The 20,315-nt window shown below is 40.8% G+C and overlaps 1 protein-coding gene across 2 annotated transcripts in view; it reads left to right on the forward strand.

Moving 5' to 3' along the window:
• CTPS2 (CTP synthase 2) overlaps window positions 1–7,039 on the forward strand; it is a 73,435-nt gene extending 66,396 nt beyond the window's left edge. The window contains exons 17-18 of one of the 2 annotated variants that reach the window (XM_068425525.1): window positions 3,962–4,068; window positions 5,788–7,039. In XM_068425525.1, coding sequence (XP_068281626.1) covers window positions 3,962–4,031 — 70 coding nt within the window. In that variant the 3' untranslated portion in view covers window positions 4,032–4,068; window positions 5,788–7,039. The remainder of the gene's footprint in view (window positions 1–3,961; window positions 4,069–5,787) is intronic. The other variant, XM_068425526.1, reaches the window with a different exon arrangement.
• The last annotated feature ends 13,276 nt before the right edge of the window (window positions 7,040–20,315 follow it).

Raw genomic sequence — 20,315 nt, forward strand, 5'->3', positions numbered from 1 at the left:
TCTTAAAAGAAACATTGAAAGCCGGCAGTTTGGTGCTTTTGAGCAGCTGTTTGAGAAATATAGGTTTGAAATTGATATTGAGTCTTAATTCTAGTGGTTTTCTAGCTGAGATTAGTTGCTGAGGTGATGCATTCCAGCTTCAAACTGTGTGGCCCCAGCTATCGGCTGCCTTCCATACCATACCATACCATTAGGCAACCTTGCCTCCTTCTGTGCTTTGGGCTGATGCATAGCAGAGGTATGATGATACCTCTGTCAGTAGAACAGAGAGATCTGAAACAGGCATGAATTTGGTAATAATGGAACACACACAGGGGGAAGCTCTTTTTATTGCTTACGTCTTGAGAAGATGGGGATCTGAGTGTAAGTGAACTTTAAAACAAAACAAAACTCCGTAATGTAATTTCTTAACGGAGGATATTTTCCTTGCTCCGGTCGGGAAATATGTTCACTGCAAAGTGAAATGCCAGCTGGGTACTAGTAGATGTTTCACGTTGCAGATAAATGCAAAGTGAAATACCAGCTAGGTACTGGTTGATATTTTACTTTGCAGTGAATGTATTTCCATTAACTACAGGTAAATTGGGTGTAAGTATCAAACTGACCAGAATTCTTCATCTTGAAGACTGAAGTGACTAACTAGATGCAGTGATGCCGCATACTCTGAGTTTTGTTTTGTTTTGTTTTTTTTCCCTTGGCCACATCTTTATACTCCGGATCCCGTGAAAAAAAAAGAGGGAAAAGAACCACTGTTGTGGCCTTAGATCTGCTCACTGGCTCCTTTTTGTTGGAGTCCACTGTGGTAAGAGTGGTTACAAACAAGATGAAGTGTGTCAGGTTCCTGCCCAAGATAATTACTAATTAATTTGTACACAAACTGAGAGAAAACTTGCTGAAGGAAATGTAAGCATATTTTTTCAGTTGAGGGCTCAGTGTGAAAAAGAATTTCATAAAGGAAAAGCCAGGCTTACTTGATTTCCCACCACCACTGCTTTCATAGGCAGCACATTTAAGTAAGGTTACAGAATATGAGCAACTGTGAGCACAAAATATCCATTTGATTTTTGTGTTTAATATCTGTGTAGCAACTCAGTGTAATTTGGAAGGAAGTACACTTTTCTTCTGAAGAGAGGTGATTGCTCATTTGTGGTTAATACCACCTGGAGTTTTTCTTCAGATTACTTATCAGTTGAATACAGTTTATATTACAGTAAATCTTACGAACTGTACAGCAGCATTGGTTTGAAGCTATAACACCCAGGTGCAGATATGCCAAGATTCATGAGTCCCTGTTTACTTTCAAGTCCACTGGCACCTTAACTCTTGAATTTCAGGTTTCCTTGGAGCCCAAGTTTTTTTGTTAATATGATGGCATAGCTTCTGGGCATGCTTAGAGATAATCATTCAAGCAGCTGAAACTGTGAGACTGACAGTTACCTGAGTCTGAAGCCCAAGGGCTGATCCTTACCTGGGTATTTCCCGTACCTTTTTGCCACTGTGGCCTGCCTGTTAGAAATAAAAATTGCACCCAGCAGAACAACCCTAAAGTGGGGGAGACTGTGAGGTGCTGCTGCAAAACAGTCAAGAATGCAGTGACAAGAGCCCTTCTCTGGGCTGTGGAGTCAAACCTTGTGCTGAATTGGGCAGTGTGGAAACAGGAAGAAAATTGTCATCGGCAGAGTAAGTGTTTTAGCCTTTGGGCTAGTGGCTAGCGAAGTGACCCTCAGCTTCTGGAAACTGGAAACAGGCATGAGAAGTTGGGGTGGTAAGTCAATGAAATGATGGAAGCATCAAGCATTGTGTGATTGCTTCTATGGGTGAATGCCTCTAAAACCCATGTCATTGAGTGGGGGAGGACCGATGCTAAGAGTGCTGGGAGGGGATCAGCACCTAACTTTCTTCAAGAGATGAAGCTGGGCAGTTCTCCACTCACCTCATTGGTCCTTGAGCGTTTTTACTTAAGCATCTGTCTATTCATACTATTGCATAGGGAGCTCTGGCATATTTTTTTGGACTGTGACTGTCACTGGACAGCATTAAAAAAAAAAGTTGTCTGAAGGCTTTGGGCTTAAACCAGGGCTGTCATGAGATTATGCAGCTCTCTGCAGTCACAATTTTGCCCTCTGTTTTGTGGACAATTTTTGCTATTTTGCTGTGATGTGAAAATGCAAAACTGTTTTAATAATACTGAATTTTTATTCCATCTTTCCATGGGTACTTTCAGGAAGACGTAAGTACAATGTCGATGATGTTGTGTTTGTCTGTGTGCATCTGGCATGCTTGATCATACTGTTAACAACACTTTCCTCACTTGAACTGTGTAATTGTTTGCCAGCTGGTGAAATGATCAAGTTGAACATTTCTCGTTAGCCTGATATGACACACTCTTTACAAGCACTGCATCAACAACACGCGTGTCATGCGAAGAAAGGGCGGAATGCTGGAGGCAAAGTCTTAATAATTGTTAGAACAGTGGGAATATCTACTCTGTCTTGTACAGAATTTGTGGCTTTCGTAGCAGTCAGAGGTCAAAATTAAACAAGTTGACTGTTGGTGCCACTCCTCCTGTCCCACTCTATTAAAATGGCTGGTTTTACTTAATCTTTGACTTTTTTTTTTTTTTTTGCAAAGAAGAGAGGGTGAAATTCAGGCTACAAAGCAGTGCTCAGTAACAAGCACCAGTATAACTGAGTGCAGTTTGTTCACTGTTCCACATTGCAGTCTAGATCAAAGATCTCCAGCTGTGGGATTACATAGTTCCCCTTGAAACATTGCACAGCAGGCAGTCACTGCGGATCAACTGATAAGGCTGTGTCTAGGTGGGTCATGGGCTGATGATGTGCTTGATGTCTCAGTGGGAGATCGTGACCAGAGCTGGGGAGCGTAACATGAACGAGGTCATGTTGGCTGGAGGATGAAGGTGTATGGGGTAAGAGTGAGGTGTGACAATACAGGTGTGCAGTGACTGGAGTAGAGTTGATACCCAAGGCTGACACTGGTGTACCTACAAAAACGAGGTCTGAGATCCCCACCTGTACTGTGTTAACCATAACCTGTGCTCTGAAGTATCACAGAGCTGACCAGAATTATTGCTGCTCAAATGTACTTGTTGGTTCCTTGGGCTCCCTTTGCTGGCTTCTGATCTTGGGAAATTCAAGTATCTGGAAAATAGACTGTAGAAGTGAAATGTAGGAGGGGGAAGTTGAGACTGGAGGTTCTTCTGACAAGGTGCACTTAGAGTTAAGATAAACCTGAAGACCCCATAGATATCACAGCTGACTGAAAATGTGGTTTGTGGGCACTTCTTTCTCTCGGTCACTGTGGTGATTCTTGTTCTTCACAGTTTCTTTGTTCTGGCCACTTATAAAATGATCATTTGCATGGCAGTTTGTTCTGTGAAAACTGGTCTACTTCTCTCAGGAAACAGCAGAAGGGGATAAAACCTCAGGAAAAATTCAGGATATTGCTTGGTTCAATGAAAATGATTTATGTTCTGACTGGAGGATCAAGAATTGTAACTTAAGTATAAATTGAAGCGTTCAGAGTAAGAAAAGTCTTAACTTTTTCTTTGGTCCAAGCAATCATTTTCTTTATCATAAAGGAGAAATTCCTTCTAGTCTTGCTCTGAATACCTGTTATTCTCCCTGTTGTTAATCATGGTCGCAGGCACACAGCACCAGCAAACTATAGAATGAATGTACAGGAGCCAAGCAAAAAGAAATTGAACATACTTTTTATATGGTAGAATATTTTTTCTCATCAGTTCTTAGACTCCAAACTTAAGCTCATTCCTGTAGAGGAAGGCATTCTACAAATACCAAAATTGAACATGAGCTTAAAGTAGTTTTCTGGAAATGGGTTGCATTTGAGGAAGGTGTTTGTCATATGCATCATCTGGGTTGGAGGGTTTGAAATACAATATTTGTTTTAGATCCTTCTGACTGTGTATTGCTTTTAACAGTGACAGCTACAGTGACCTCAGCGATGACAGCTCTCCAGAGAAAGAATTTCCTAATTCAGAAACAAGCTGAGATGATTGAGATCACAGAAATGGATGATGCTATTGAGGTAAACAGAATCATTTTGATACTGCTTTATGACATTTATATATTCTAGACTTACAACAGGAGACAAAGTTATCTTGATTCTCCCTTTTGTTTCAAATCCCATTTGACAGCTTATGTTTTCTTCCTTGCCTGCAGCACTTAATTGTTCTCCTCTTCTGCTGCTTAACTCTGCAATTGTCGTATTAAAGCCTGCTAAGTGTTTTGGGTATAGCTTATATGTAGGATGCTGTACAAAAGGAAGTTGTGTTAGTGTTTGAAGATACAATGAAAATACATTTTAAAATTATGTTTTCTTTTTTTGTTACTTCAGTTTGCAAGTTTGAATTGCTTCGAGTACACCACGTTGACATGACTTTTTGTTTTGCCTTAATATTCACCTGTAATTGCATTTGATGCATTGATACAACAAAGACATCCCAAGATAAATACTTAGATTTAATCTGCAAAGTGATAGAGATACAAACAAGTTTTATAAAGTCATAGCTTTGTTTGCTATAGGCTTTGCTAAAGTGATGTTGGGTTGTTTGTTTTTTCACCTGTAAACATGGTAGCCATAGATTTCCGTTCAGTTTGGAGGTCATATTTCCCATGGGCCACCTGAGTTCTGCAGGATCTGGGCTTGAATCTTAGTCTTACTTTATTTTCCCTACACAGATTCATCAGATTTGTGGCTGGTGTGGTACTCTGATACATAGGTATATTCATGCTTTTCAGTATTTCTGAGCACTTCTGTAAGCAGGGCACAACTTTCACCTCTGATTTTATTTCCCTCACATGGTGTAGTCACTAAGAGCTGTGCCAAACAGATGATTGAGGCTGCATATGAATGATGCATTTCAGCCTGATGGTTTCACGATTAAAATACTGGCATGAGATGCTAGGAATTGGAGTTTAGTCCTTAGCTGCAGCATAGGTTTCTTCTGTGATTTTTAATTTATTTCTTTTCCCCTCTCACGTATCACTTGTTAAAGATGTACATCCCCAAATCATGAGAGTGGAGAACAGAATGTTAAATGATTCCGTGACCTGGTGCATGCAGATACAGTACCGATGCATGTCCTAGAGTGACCAAAAAGAAGTAGACAAAATGTTCCTTTTCACTCTTGCCCAGATCCTTCCCACCTCCAAATGTCACTATGGCTCTGTTTCTTGAGACTGACACATAGTACAGGACAGCCCCTTTAGCTTTGACCTTGCTTTCCTCAGTGGAACTTATGAATGGTAATTCTTTGTTTACCATTGCAGTTGTGACTTTTTCAGTGCTTGGATGAATGTACTTTTGTGATGCTTTTAAGTAGTTACCAACAGTCAAGCTGATTTTGTTTGAACATGTCACTAGTGGATACTAACTGTATTCAACAGAATTACTCTAGAAAGGATTAAATAACTAATTCCAGATATAAAAGAAGGATAGAAGCATTGGCTCATTTATTTTTATCTCAGGGTTAATTCTACCCATTAATCAGAGCTGGATACACATATAGACTATATTTAGCTTTGTGGTTTTTGCTTTATGCTTTGACTTAGATGAAATGAATCTACTTGTAGTGTTTGTAGTATTTACCATAGGACTACTTCGAGGTCCATCAACGGATTTCAGAGAAACTGACATAAGCATGAAAGAAACTGAGTTAGAGAAGAAATACTTTTAATAATTATTTTTTTTCTGCTTATACTTCCTTCCCCTCCCTTTTCTTTTTCTTTTTTTTTTTTTTTTCAGGAAGTTGGGAACAGGACAATATTTAATAGAAGAAAGTAGAAGAGTAAGCTGCTGCCGTTCCTCATAGTGTCTCCTCCTATACTGTTTTCAGTAGTTCTCTTTACAGAAGACAGTTTTACTGTCCTGTAGCAAAAACTGTTCTGTATAAACGCTGTTAAATGCTGTTTCTCTTTAAAAATGACAAAATGGTTGTGCACCTTAGCTGTTAATCATTATTGATCTTGTCCTATATTTCAGAATGGTCTCAGGTGAATATGTATTAATTCACTAGTTCACAACTGTTCTTGATTTGAAGGAAGATTTGATTGTTTTCAGTTCGCCTTAGAACAGGAAAATAAAATGCATTAGTTCTTGTGAATGAGAGGGAATGCACTAAAAAATTTAAGGGAAAGTTGTCTTATCCATGAGCAGTAGAGAACTGTTTCAGGTTTGTTTCCCTATTAAGCTTGTTGTATATATATATTTTTTTACTTTTTTGCTGTTCAATATGTACAAATGAGAAACTGTTGCTGTATTTCAGCTCTTTGTGATTATAACAATTGATGTTGGATACACGTCTTTTCACTTTGCTTGTATAAGTGATTTCACTTTACAATAGTCCAAGTTTATTTGCTCTATTTGTCCTGAAAGGCTGATAATACTGAACGTAATTCTGACCTACAAAGTTACAGAAATTATATTAGAAGGCAGTTTTGTATTTGTATTTTGTAAGGAAGAAAGTAAATACACTCATGTTAAAATGTAATTTGAACACTAGCATGAAAGTTGTAGAAGAACCAGTCATAGACCTGGAGCATAATCTGGGCTCCAGTCATGCAACACTTGGTTAATTTGAATAAGTAAGTATAAAGGTGAATTAAGGTTCACCCTTGTTTTCCCTCATCCAGTGACTAGTCCACAGTCATGGCGCTCATCCCCCAATAGGATAGAACAGTGTATTTTAATTTAGAAATCACAAGTTATTCCACTGCATGACTGCAGCCTTTATTGCTGAGACATAAGGGGAAAGTGGGAGGTGCTGTACCGTGTTTAAGGCTGGATCCCATTAGCAATGTGGCGTCATCAAACCTGTCACAGAAGCTGGACTTGAGCTATGTAACTGACAGGCCCCAGATGCCTGGGGCACCCTTTCCTATAAAGAAAACTTCTGAATGTTGAGCTTTGTGTTCAGTTGTGGTTTTGAGCAAAGTGACTTTTTTAATTCATCAAAAGGTAAATACCTGTACAAAAATAAAAAGCACCATGTCCCTTATTACGGCTTTGTAAAACAGTAAGTTTGAGAGCTTTGCATTGCTTTAGAAAATCTCAGGTTACACAGCCAATTTATCTCTTCACTAAAAGAAGCTTTAATGGTAATGAAATATAAAATGTATCCTGTGGCACTGTTTTTCTGAAGTAGTTTGCAAATACGTGCCTTAGAAATAGCAGGTCTTGAAAGACTTGGTGTCACTGTATATCTTCCCCAATGAGAGATGCTGGCCGCACTGGTTTGTGAAAGGTGAAGCATTTCCTAAGACTGTCTGTAATGTGCAAATGTATTTTAAAATATATTAAATTGTGTTATTCAGAAGTGTTTAGCTAGTGTGTTAAAGAATCATGGTGCAAATTGTGAACTGTAGTGTCAAGGAGGGAATTTTTCATTTAGTCATGTCCCAGTTGTATTGTCTGTGGGAAGGTGTGATTTATCAAAAAAACTGGTGGGACAAAAAGACATACAACCTGGAGTGAAGCTGGAAGCAGCACCTTGATCTCCCACCGCCCTTACCAATCCTCTTACTGCTAACCGTGCTACACAAAGCAGTATCCTGGAGATAAACACATCGCTGTCACAAGGGATCACTGACAGAAGCAGCAGTGTGCCATTTCCAAAATAGAAGGCGGCAAACGATTCTTTTCCAGCCAAATCCTGGGCTGTATTAGGAGTGTTGCCAGCATGTTGAGGGAGGTGATCCTTCCCCCTCTATTCAGTCCTGGTGAGGCCATGTCTCACCTTGGAGTGCTGTGTCCAGTTCTGGGCTGCCCAGTACAAGAGAGACATGGACCTACTGGAGAGAGTCCAGCGAAGGGCCACTCAGGTGATTAAAGGACTGGAGCATCCCTCCTGTAAGGGAGGGCTGAGAGTGTGCTGGTTTTGGCTGGGACGGAGTTAACTTTCTTCATAGTAGCTTGTATGGGGCTTTGTTTTGTGTTTGTGCTGAAAACAGCCTTGATAACACAGGGATGTTTTAGTTACTGCTGAGCAGTGCTTACACAGCATCAAGGCCTTTTCTGCTTCTCACACCACCCCATCAGCGAGCAGGCTGGGGGTGCACAAGAAGCTGGGAGGGGACACAGCTGGGCCAGCTGACCCCAACTGACCAAAGAGATATCCCATACCATATGACATCATGCTCAGCATGTAAAGCTGGGGGAAGAAGAAGGAAGGTCGAGATGTTCAGAGTGATGGCATTTGTCTTCCCAAGTCACTATTACACATGATGGAGCCCTGCTTTCTTGGAGATGGCTGAACACCTGCCTGCCAGAGCTGGGACTGTTCAGCCTAGAGAAGAGAAGGCTCATGGGGGAAGGGAGGAGGGAGGGAAATCTTATCCATATGTATAAATACCTGAAGGGAAGGTGCAAAGAGGACAGAGCCAGGCTCTTCTCAGAGGTGCCCAGTGACAGGACCAGAGGCAATGGGCACAAACTGAAACAGAAGGCTCCACCAGAACATCAGGAAACACTTTTTCCACTGTGAGGGTGATCGTGAACTAGCACAGGTTGCCCTGGGAAGTTGTGAAGTCTCCATCGTTGGAGATGTTCAAAAGCTGCCTGGACATGGTCCTGGGCAACTGGCTCTAGGTGGCTCTGCTTGAGCACCAGGGGCGGACCAGATGACCAACAGAGGTCCCTTCCAACCTCAACCATTTTGTGAAATGGAGCATGATTGTCACAAGCAACCTATAGCTAGGCTTCGGTAAAGAGAGAGGAAGATGTGAAAAAGCCAAACGTTACACACACAGTCCAAAGTCTGAAGAAATAATTACTAACTATGGACAGAGGGCAAAGTTTAGAAGGCTGGCTCTTATCCTTCTGAAGCAGGATGTTTGTGAAGTGTGCTTTTGCATTATTTCAGACGTCTCATCCTGTTCCCATGAGGACCTTCAGTGGAAATGTATTCATTTCCATTTTTATGTTTACACCTAATATAACAATCTAGCAGAGAGCAGTATTTTGTTAGTGCGGCGGCAGGACAAGAAAGACAGCCTACTGATGCAGAAATACACACCAGATTTTAACAAAGCGAAATTGCTTATGTGTTTTTCATTTGCATGTGAATAATGGAATTTGGATTCTTGTAAGGGATAACAATGAAATAAAGAAGTTTGCTTTGGTGTTTTCATTCCAAAATGGGGTATGTAATGAAAGAGATGTAGAAAGAACAATATATTTATTCTGAGAACATTGATCTGCATGTGTACATTGCATGATTCCTCCTTGGGAAACATGAACTGCTGAGCAGGTAACCTAATGTACTAAACTGTCTAGGTCAGTAGCACTGGTTAAAAACTCCTCTTTAGCATATGCTTGGAGCACAGCAAGGTCCAAAATCTATATTTTCCATCCTGTGTTGGCTCAGTTGACTGTTGCTTAGGCTCAAGGACTGTATTTGTAATATTAAATTAGGGCAGGGACAGTAGTCTCTTTTGAGCCCAACTGCAGTGGCTGAGATGATTGCTTCTGTACAGATAAACTTTCATGGACATACTGGAGCGAGTCCAGTGAAGGAACATGGAGATGGAGCATCCATCATATGATGAGAGGCTGAGAGAGCTGGCATTGTTTCATTTGGAGAAGAGGTGGCCCAAGGGGGATCTTATCAATGTTTATAAATACTTGATACGAAGGGAATAAAGACAGAGCCAGACTTTTCTCTGTGGTGCCCAGCAACAGAAGAAGAGGCAATGAGCAGGAACTGAAACACAGGAAATTCTACTTAAGAGAGAACATTTTTATGGTGCAAGTGGTTGAACACCGGAACAGGTTGCCCAGAGAGGTGATGGAGTCTCCATCATTGGAGACATTCAAAACCCAACTGGACACAGCCCTGAAGAACTTGCTGTAGCTGATCCTGCTCTGAGCCAGAGGTTGTGACTAGACAATCTCCAGAGGTCCCTGCCAACCTCTACTATTCTGTGATTCTATGGAACTCACTTACCTCCAAAGAAGGGGGCTGCATTCAGGCTGTCTGCTGGGAAAGATCCCTAGTGCATGCTAACTCTCAGAATGATGCCTAGGGCAGAGTGCTAGATACCCTGGGACAAAGCTGTGCTGTATTTTGCCAGAGTGAATGATCATGTACCTGTTTCTGGGCATGTTCTGTGAGCCTGTATAGTTTACTAGCCTAGAGATAGCTAAACTGCTCTGTCTGGGAAGACCTGACTGAAGATCTGGTGGGTGTGGGTGTTGGGGGCTGAAGATCTGTTGGGTTTCGGGAAGATCTGTTGGGTGTGTTGGAGGATGACACTTAAAATCCACGCCTCTCTTATGCAGAAAGTCGTCCTGTGCTGATACGCCAGCTACGCTCAGGTTTTCCCTCACAGAAAGTTTGGTAGCTTGGTTGAGTTGGACCGGAGGCTGTGCTTGTTTGTAAACAGGGGAAGGAGCATCCAAGTTTGGATGTGACTGTGGGGTAGGTATTACACTTAACTGATACCGTGGACAGAGCTGTATCTTACTGAATATTTCTAGTCAAGTATCGCATCTCAGCAGCATAGGTTCCTGTTTCACTGTAATCTTTATACGTGAAGTCCTTTAGCATCTGCTCGACATACTTTAACATGTACTACCGTGAAGCTGAGGTTTCTTTCCTAGTTTATTTATCAGCTTGAAGAGATAACCTTCATGTGCTAATGTAATGCCTGCAGAGGTTGAATCTAATGGAGAGGCATATATCTAAGTTTTCCTGAGACACTGAGGAGGATTCACTTGGCCAACCAGACTATTCCTCATTAGGGAGTACTTGTGGAAGAGTGGGTTTGATCCTGCAGTAGTTTGCTGTTTTTCTGAAGCCATTGAAGTGGTGCCATATTCATATCAGACAAAATGTGACTTTTTTGATTACAGGGTGGTACCAAAAAGCCTTCCTGTCACCTAGGATTCATGTGACTCAGGCATGGTTCTCCTAAATTCCTCTGCAGGTATCTAAGCCCTAGCTTGCTGGGAAGACACTGGAGGGTTTGAGCCACAGCCTGAAAGCAGAGGCTGAGGGCTCTGCAAGAGCCTGTGTAAGCAAGAATTGCAGCCCCAAGATAAAGGGAGTTTTCAGGAAAGAAAAGGTAGATTGGCAATGACTGCAAGGGCAGGGGCTTGCTGCCCAACAGGGTGTGGAGGAGGTTAAGGGAGGATCAAGTGTAAGAGCAACAAGTGACTTACCAACCTGAGCTAACTTCCTCATGGGGCCAATGTTACAGTTACCATAGCAATGCAAATGAAAGGTTCTTCCCAAACTCTGTGTATGTCTTGGTGGCAGCAGGGGGTGTAATTACAGCATACTGGACTTCAGAGTCAGCTTGGCTACAGCTGGCGGTGAAGCCAGATCAGCACAGAAGTGAACAGGGGCTGTGGAAACCTACGTGTGACTGGCTGAAGCTCATTTCCCCCAAATTCACTGTTTGCATATGTGAAGTGGTTAAAATTTGCTGAGAAAGGGAGTAAGGTAGATCAGAGGAGGGAATGAGAATAACATTGCCCTTGGGAGAGCACGTGGCCTCCTCCAGCATCCTGGGGAAACTCACTCACTGCAACATCACAGGGAAGCAAACAAACAATATATTCCTTTCTGTACCTAGCACTGAGTGACACCTCATCCTTGCACACAAGCAGGAGGAGGCTTCTTCACTTGGGCATCTGCATGAGAGTGGTGATGTATTTCTGTGCCTCAGCGTTTTATCCCACGTAGTGTGTAGTTTTTCCCTGCTGACTCAGTGAATTGGTAACTGTTAGCTCGGTGATAACTTCCAGACAAACTCTTCCTCTTACCGGTTCTCCCTGTCCCCACTGTTGATATGTTCAGTGCTTTGTTCAAGGATTTCACTCATTTTCCTAATTAGCAGCCTTTATATTTTTGATGGCAATGAGATTAATGTCTCAGATACTTCTCTCTGTATCAGGTTCTCAGTACTGTCTAGTTTTTTCAGGTATTCAACAGTACCTGAATTGTTAACCACCGTGTGCTGACAGGGTGAAACGAATTAAGGACTCATCTAAAATAAGGATATGAAAAGAATCTACGTATTTTCTACTATGTGGGAGGTTCGTACTTGTCTAATTCCCCTAAAATCACTCAGAATATTTACATAAGCATCTATTAGATATCTGAAGAAAATGTCTGTATCGCCTCAGTTGGAAGTTCATTCTGAACTGCAGTTCCAGAAATGTAGATTTTCCAAACTCTGATTGATTGTCTTGCTTTTATCTGTAAACTTTTTTTTTTAACTATGTATTTTTTTTAATGTGAATTAACTTTTCATGGAGCACATAGGTGGACCAGTTCTGTTGTTCTTTATTCATATACAACTGAGTCATCTTCAGTACTGTCTGGTTCGTTGCTGTTTAAAATTCCTCATGGATTGCAGGATCTGACATCCTGGCCTGACCTAGCTGGCCTGCTGCTAGAGTAATGTCTGTTAAACTGTCTTTCATCTTGTAAAAACTGTGTACTTTAATCTTTACACTTTGATGGTTTGTTTGTATATGAAATATTTTTTCTGCTTGTAACATCCTAGTTCAGTTGAGGAAATTGGTTGCCTTATTGGACTCCTGGTAACATGCTCTCACAGGTTTGGATCAGAGCCTAGAAAACCAGCTTTGCCTGAAATGTAGACAAAATTCTGTGTTTCAGGAGAGCTCCTGGAAAGGTATGTCTATCTTTTCTACCTCTATGGGCTCTCTGTTAATAATTTAAGAAACTTAACAGTGGGAAGCTGCTAGTCAAGTTAACAGTAGCATAGTTTGGATAACTTAAGAATTGACTCAAGTCTTGGATTAAAGCATAATCCAAAACTCCATATATTTAAAGGAATAGTTAGGATAGTCTGCTCTGAGCTCCTGCATAACATAACCTCACCCAATAACAGCTTCAATAAACTTCGGTTTTCACAGAGTCAATTGGAGAAATAAAAATATGTCCCCAGGTGTCTTTTAGTTTGAATATCACTTTTGCTACCTTTGGAACATGTTCCTCATTTTCTAAGTTTAAATTAGCAATTTGGAGAAATAGTGCAGTTTTGGAGCAAACCCTCTCCATTTGCTACATGTGATTGGTTTCCCACAGTAGTTGTTGTGCACCAGGCCTCAGTTCCTTTTGGAGGAAAGAAAACCGAAGACGTGATTCAGTTCTGAACCCACTTGGGGAAGTACACTGCCATGGGTGCCTCCAACATGCATCCAATGAGTGTGTGACAATAGAAGGCTCTCAAATCATTGAGTGTTCCCATGACATCCAAAAATGGTTCCTATCCTATATGGGTGTTCTTTTCACCTTCCTGTCGGACATTTTTTTTGCTGAAAGCTTCCTCAAATTTCCACACAGACATCCTGCTCTGGGTTGCTAGGGCTGTATTCCCACATGATACCAGAAACGAGGCAGCACAGTGCTTAAGTCACCCTAGATGGCCTGATCTGGGTCCTCTTTGAGCTTGGTAAGTGTCCTACTTGAACATTGGGACATAATGCAAAATGCAGCACCACAGTTCTTGTTTTAAAATAGGTGAACCATGCTCATCTAAACACCTGCCCAGTATCGGTTTAGCTAAATGTTGATGACAGTATGTGAGCTGTTCACCGCAGAACCTTTTATAATCAGCAGAAAAAACAGGTGCTTTTCAGTCATCCTTAGCAGATCAGATGAATCACCCATGGATATTTCTTTGTCCTTGTCATGAGCCTTAAAGGAAGAGCCTGGCCCAAATGGCTCTGATATCAGTGTTTGATCAGATGATCCTACTCCTGATGTGTAGATGCTGAAGTGGGGATTAGTGACTACCATTGACTCATTGTTTCTAATCAGCTAGGTTTAACTGGCTCCTTTGCTTTGGGGGATCAGGTAAGCAGACTCACCCCTGGGTATCCTAAGCTTCCCCAGAGTGTGACATTAGTCCTTCCCGTGGGCCTCAGACCATCTCAGTGTCAGTCAAGGCCTCAAATTTAGCAACTCTTTCTTGCCTAAGCCCAGCCATGATCCTGTACCATTGTCTCCCCAGTGTGAGAGCTCAGGTAAGCGTTCTCTGAATGTCCTTGCTGGGCCCAGCTCCAGGCAAGACGCAGCAGCATCAGCATCTGCTCTCGTGTGTTATCGTGTAGTGTGCCTCCCTCCCTTGCCAAATAATAATCCCGTTCCTAGAGCACTCCTCCAGCATGTGGGAGACACGGCCAATTTCCTCCTGAGTTTTAGAGGCAAACAGGCCCCCTCTTCTTTGGGGACTGCCCACTCAACAGGGTTAAAATCAGTTCAAAGTGCCAGTGTTCATTACTGCTGTAACAGTGGTGGGGCAATCTGCAAAAAACTCCACCGACCCTGTGTCAGAGAAACAAGAAGTGTATGATTCTGTATGTTAGGCAACAGGAGGTTCCTTGGGAGGGAGGGAGAGCACCTGAGCCCAGGTCTTTAGACTGACTGTGTATTTTATGTAGTTATTGAACAAAAGACAGAAACAGTCGTTGGCAAAGCAGCCAGAGCACACAACTCCCATTTTCTAAACCAGTGCCATAATAAATAGGTTCAAGAACCCCTCTTGCTTCCTCTTTTTGGCCTTGAACCCTTTTCTCTGGGGTGAGACAGAGTCAATGGGAAGAAATGACAGCATCTCTTTTTTCTCTCTAATAGCTGGAACTTGCTGCATCACTGCTTTGTCCATCCAGTTATTATCCCTGCTGGTTCATAAGAGCCTGTGGCGACTTCTCCTTCTGCTAGTGCCAGCCTCAGGCTGGGGAATGCTTATTTTTTCCTCTGCTGGATGTGCTACTCATTCATCCGTCCTGCGCAGGATTTTAATTTAGTTTATTCTAAAAGGGGTAGAAGGAAGCTTGTAAACATAAAAGAAAACTATTCTCAGCATAGTTCCAATGCAAGCGCTACCTGGAAGAGCTTGAACTCCTGTTAACATTCCTGCCTAATAATATGCCTTGGTTAAGTCTCAAGGTTTGAGAAACTGAATAGGCATCCAAAGTTTTGAACTTTGAAAGTCAAAACATTAACTTCTAAGGCTTGTGGCTGGCTCATGTAATTTCCCCGTGTTTAGTCTTGGGAGCATAATGTGACATCTTTTACAAAGTTTGGTCCATGCTAATTTATTGTTGAGCATAAAGCAGACTCCCAGTTTAGAGTTATTTCTGTGTGTGCTATCTTACTGCTAACATCATTATTATTGCCAAACTTGTGTATACAAACTTACAAGGATACCACTCTTGGGAGCATCTTCTTTCAGTTTTACACAAGCTTTAAGAAAGAAAGGTTTTGAATAGCAAACATTTCTCTCCAACTTACTGAAGACACAAAGCTCTCAAGGCTATGTGAAGTATTGTGAGCAGGAGAGAATCAGACCGCCTGAGGGGCATGAATTAGGAGATTTGCTACTGGCATAAACAAGTGAATTAGGGATGAGATTATACATGATTATACATGTAATGATCTGCTCTTTACTTAGGGTAATGCAGCTCTGAGTTCACTGGGGAACAAAGACATGATTGCTTGTTAAATTGAGAAGTGTGTAGAAGTCCCAGGATTGTTTCAGTTGAGACTTGACAGAAGGCTTACTGGGGCAGGTTAGAGTAATCACACAAAGTTTATGCTTATGTGCTTTTATATTTGATGTTGCGGTGATGTAAATGTAAAAGTTCAACCAAGAGCCTGTGCATAGCTTAAAATATGACTATGTAAAGTAAAAATCTAGGTACAAAATAAAACGTGTAAGTGGCAGTTCTCTGAAACTGCTCTAAGTTGGTACCTTCAACATCTGTTGGTCATCTCGTCCTGTGAGGCAGAGGAATATGGGAATGTGAAAGGGGTAAATGACTGTTACCCCGTCTGCTTTCTTGCTTTGTTCTTCAACAGTAAGGAGCCTTAATTTACAAGGGTGCTAATTCATGTAATTTTTGTTTCCACTGTACGCACTTATAAAAATTCTGGTAATATTTCCTGCAGTGTTCTGCAGCATGAGCTTGATAAAAGAACAGGTGTCTGCTGCTGTCTGAACTAATACCCTGTGCTTTGCTGGCTCTTTGACACATCGGTTAACACTTTGTGAAGTTAAAGAGGAGAAACAAACTTGAAGGCAGATGTCTTCAGGAAATGAAAAGATTTACCTAGAAGAGTTTTGGCAAGCTTTTAGGTCATCTGAAGGAGAGCTTGTGTACCTGGAATTTAATTTGTTTTTCCCAACAATATAACTTGATCTAATAAAAATACTACTTCTCCCCACAAATCATGCCTCACTTTAGCCTTGATTCATCAGCCATCCTGTAACAATTTAGCAGTATTTTTCTGCTGTATTTCTCTCTATTCTAGGGTGTTCTGTGGTGCTCTGTTACCTTGTTTTTATTCTTTAAAGAAGTAAACAGATTTTTAAGTAAGTTTTTAGGTATTTCAGTACAAAAACCATAAATAGATCTATCATCAGTTTCTCATTCATGTTTCTGTGATACTCCCTTAGTAAGCTAAATGTTTCCACTTGTTATCCCTTTGGCAGTTGAAAACTACAGTTTTTCAGCCAGAAAATGATTTGACTTGTAATTGTCACAAAATAATCACTGAAGATGAATCTTTAATTCATGGATTGCTAAGTGCCTGCCAGTAAATGTTGTCCATAATAATTTTCAACAGTATTTTCAGTGTTTTGAGTTGGGGACAACAAGGTGAAGTCATTCTTTATACTGAAAGGCAAAGGCATTTTTCATGTCTGAAACTGAGAAATTTTGCCTGGTAATAAACCCAGACTTTTTTGATATTGTTCAGGTTGGATTTTATGAACTGCATCAGTGATGTGAAGTCCAACACTATGCGTGCTTTTCTTCATCCTGAGACTTGCCATGTTCTTCTTCATCTTTTGACTCACAACAGAACAAAGGAAGACACCCTATATAGTCTACTGGGCTACCTTTTAGGATTATTAAAAATATCATAGAATCATAGAATCGTCTTGGTTGGAAAGGACCTTTAAGATCATAAAGTCCAACCATCAACCTGGCACTGCCAAGCCCACCACTAAACCACGTCCCTAAGCACCACGTCTACTCGTCTTTTAAATACCTCCAGGGATGGTGACTCCACCACTTCCCTGGGCAGCCTGTTCCAATGCTTAACAACTCTTTTGGTGAAGAAATTTTTCCTGATATCCAGTCTAAACCTCCTCTGGCTCAACTTGAGGCCATTTCCTCTTGTCCTATTATTTGTTACTTGGGAGAAGAGACTAACACCCACCTCACTACAACCTCCCTTCAGTTAGGTGTAGAGAGCAATAAGGTCTCCCCTGAGCCTCCTTTTCTCCAGACTAAACAGCCCCGGTTCCCTCAGCTGCTCCTCATAAGACTTGTGCTCTAGACCCTTCACCAGTTTCATTGCCCTTCTTTGGACTTACTCCAGCAGAGAAAATATTCTGTTACCTTATGTTCTTCCCCATATAGTTTTCAAGTAGTTGTCTTAGAGGGTCTTTACTTCCCAAAAGATTGCATTGTAACATAGCTTATTATGCCATCTTTTTCTTATTTTATCTCATATCATGCACTTCAGGTATCTTGGCTCTCACCGTCACTGAATAAATGAGATTCCTGAGGGGGATTTTAAGGGAAGAAGCTTTTGTGTTTGGACAAATAAACGTTGCTTCTGGCAAAATATTGTTGCTGGATTTTCTCACTCCTCATTGCAGATTTTTGACCAGCTCAGTCTCAGGGCTTACTTATTTATGTGTTGTTTCTAATTTCTCTTGACCAGGAGCTTTTAGCCATAATTCCCTCTAAAATGAGTGTGAAGTCCTCTCTGATGAATCAGCAACTGCATGTCTAGTATGGTTTGTCCCATGTTTCTCAGATGGACCCCATCTCTTCTTAGTTTTATTACTTTGTAAAACTGCAACCTACAGTGAAGAAAATGGTACCTTTTTGTCCATAGTGTCTGTGGAACCGGTAATTATTTTCCAATATCGCTATATGTCCTGCTCCTTGTTGCCATGACTATGCAGTTTCTGCAAGATCTTTTTTAAAGGTAGCTTTAGTATCTCTGACCCGTATTGTAGTTTGTAGGGTAGATGTATGATCATATAATCTGGTTTAGGATCTGGAGAAGATGCCATCTTGCTAGAGCCAAGAAGTGAGGATTGAGAGATGGGATTTTATTCCTCACAACACAGCCTTAGGTGAATGAATTTGTTAGTGCATGCCTCAGTTTACCCAGATGGATGTCCTTTGGAAAGCATTGTGGATGAAAAGTACTAAAATAAGTATTTGGTGAGATGAAAAATTTATTTAAGAAGGATTATGGTTTCATACATTATGACCTAAGCTGAGATATATTTTAGGTAACAGTTTCAGAGTCAGATATAGCTCTTCTGTATTCAAATGAGAATTTGTAACTTCAAATACCAAATGAAGTTCATTCATCTGTCTATGTAACTTACATTAATGTGCCCAAAAGCAACGTTTGGCCCTCTCCTTTCAGCTAAGCTGAAAATGGTAGGGAAAATTTATGTTACAGTGGCATTAAGAAATTAATTGCTCTAAAGCTAAATTACTACAGAGGATCATCTGCTGCTGGCCTACAATTAAAGATTTGTGCATTACGGTGAATCTGAAAATACAAGTCCAACACTGGAGAATGACCTTTATTCCACCTGTTTAATAATACAGAATTGAAGCACTAACAAGGGATAACCATTTTACTTGCCTGAATGAATAGCTATTCAATAATGACTTTGTTTATTAAGAATTCAGTTCCAGAACATAATCCAGAATTTCCTTTCCCCTCATGAAATGAAATTTCACTATTTTCTTCCTAGTTTTAATTTTTTCTACTAAATAAAAAAAATCTTATTACAAGTAAGCTTTTTTAAAATTATATATGCTAGCCATATTCTGTGTAGAGAAATTCCTTTTTAGGGGGAACTTGGAACTTTCTTGCTTTCACGCATTCTGACTGACTTTACTACCAACAGTTTTTTTCTTTGCCATTTATTTGTAGGAGACTCCAGTCTGAAAGTAAAATATATGCTGCTCCTCTTTTACATACTGTTTTCTTTAGTCATCTAGAGATGGGCAATATCATAATGACACATTCTTCTGAATTTCACTTTGATTTCAGTTGCTGCCTCTAAGCCATATATTTTGGGTTCAGATTACTTCCTGCAGCCAAGGAGACTAGAATCTCATTCTGGCTTAACTGAAATAAAAATGCCATGGAAACTGTGAAAAGGCATTTCCTAGATGTAAAATCCTAGCCTTGTTGAATCCAAATACTGGATAAACCTACTCCACAGTTGCCTTGGTTTACTTCTGGTGTAATCATCATTAAATACAGTGTCTATTCTCAGTGTCTTCCATATGCAACCAATGGGGATTCTGCTGTGGTAAAGGTTCCTCCATTTTAAGCTTAGAAAGCTGAGAACTATCCGTCTCAGACTGGACACATTTCGTGTGTGAGGATCTGATGGTTGGCTACAGATATTCCCTTGCACGTGGCTAAGTCTTTTTAGAGGGTGACCTGAAAAACAAGTCTTCATAAGATAGCATGGCTTATTAGCACAATACAGTGTTACCTAATCAGTTATTTATATGGAAGAATAAGGCAAGAATAAAAGTTACATTTATTTAATTTTTCTTGCAGTAAGTACGAGGGAAAGCAAAGGAGGAGCAGGAAGGTATAACCTGGGAGAATACCTCACTGGCATATTATCTTCTGCTGCTTAAGCAGAACATGTCTAATAAACGTTGCAACATCTGAAGTACTATTTTTATTTGTCCCAAGTGTTCTAGACAGCTGTGGGAGATGTGTATTTTGGAGCAAGGTGTGCCCTGTTTAAGCATTCTCGTTACCATCAGAAATGAGGGGGTAAGCCCCAAAGCAGTTGCCTTTGACTTCAGGCCAGAAGAGCTCCTGCTAAGGCTTGTCTTGGTGGCAGCGCAGGTCAGCCCAGCCTCCACCTAGCTGATGCACTTGCCTAGCTCCCTGGTGCTTTTTGTCAGTAATAACTGCCTTTTACCTGGTTATTTCTAGCCTGTTTCCACAAATTGGAGGAACTTAATATTTCTGACACCCCTGTTTCTTTGTTGCACTTCATTGAAAAGTTATGAGAAGCTCACTGACAGACCAAGGAAGAGATGGGCAAAAATGGTGCAGTCGAAGTATCTTTTTCTTATGAAACAGGACAAAAATTATTATTATCATTGTGTTTTTTTGGCATCCCAAATCTCTTATTAGGATCACAGCCTTATGGCATGTTGGTGTGACAGAGCTCTTACCATAAAGAGCTTATAATCTGTTTTAACAAGATATACAACAG

The sequence above is a fragment of the Nyctibius grandis genome, chromosome 2 (genome assembly GCF_013368605.1).
Source record: "Nyctibius grandis isolate bNycGra1 chromosome 2, bNycGra1.pri, whole genome shotgun sequence".
Lineage (NCBI taxonomy): Eukaryota > Metazoa > Chordata > Aves > Nyctibiiformes > Nyctibiidae > Nyctibius > Nyctibius grandis.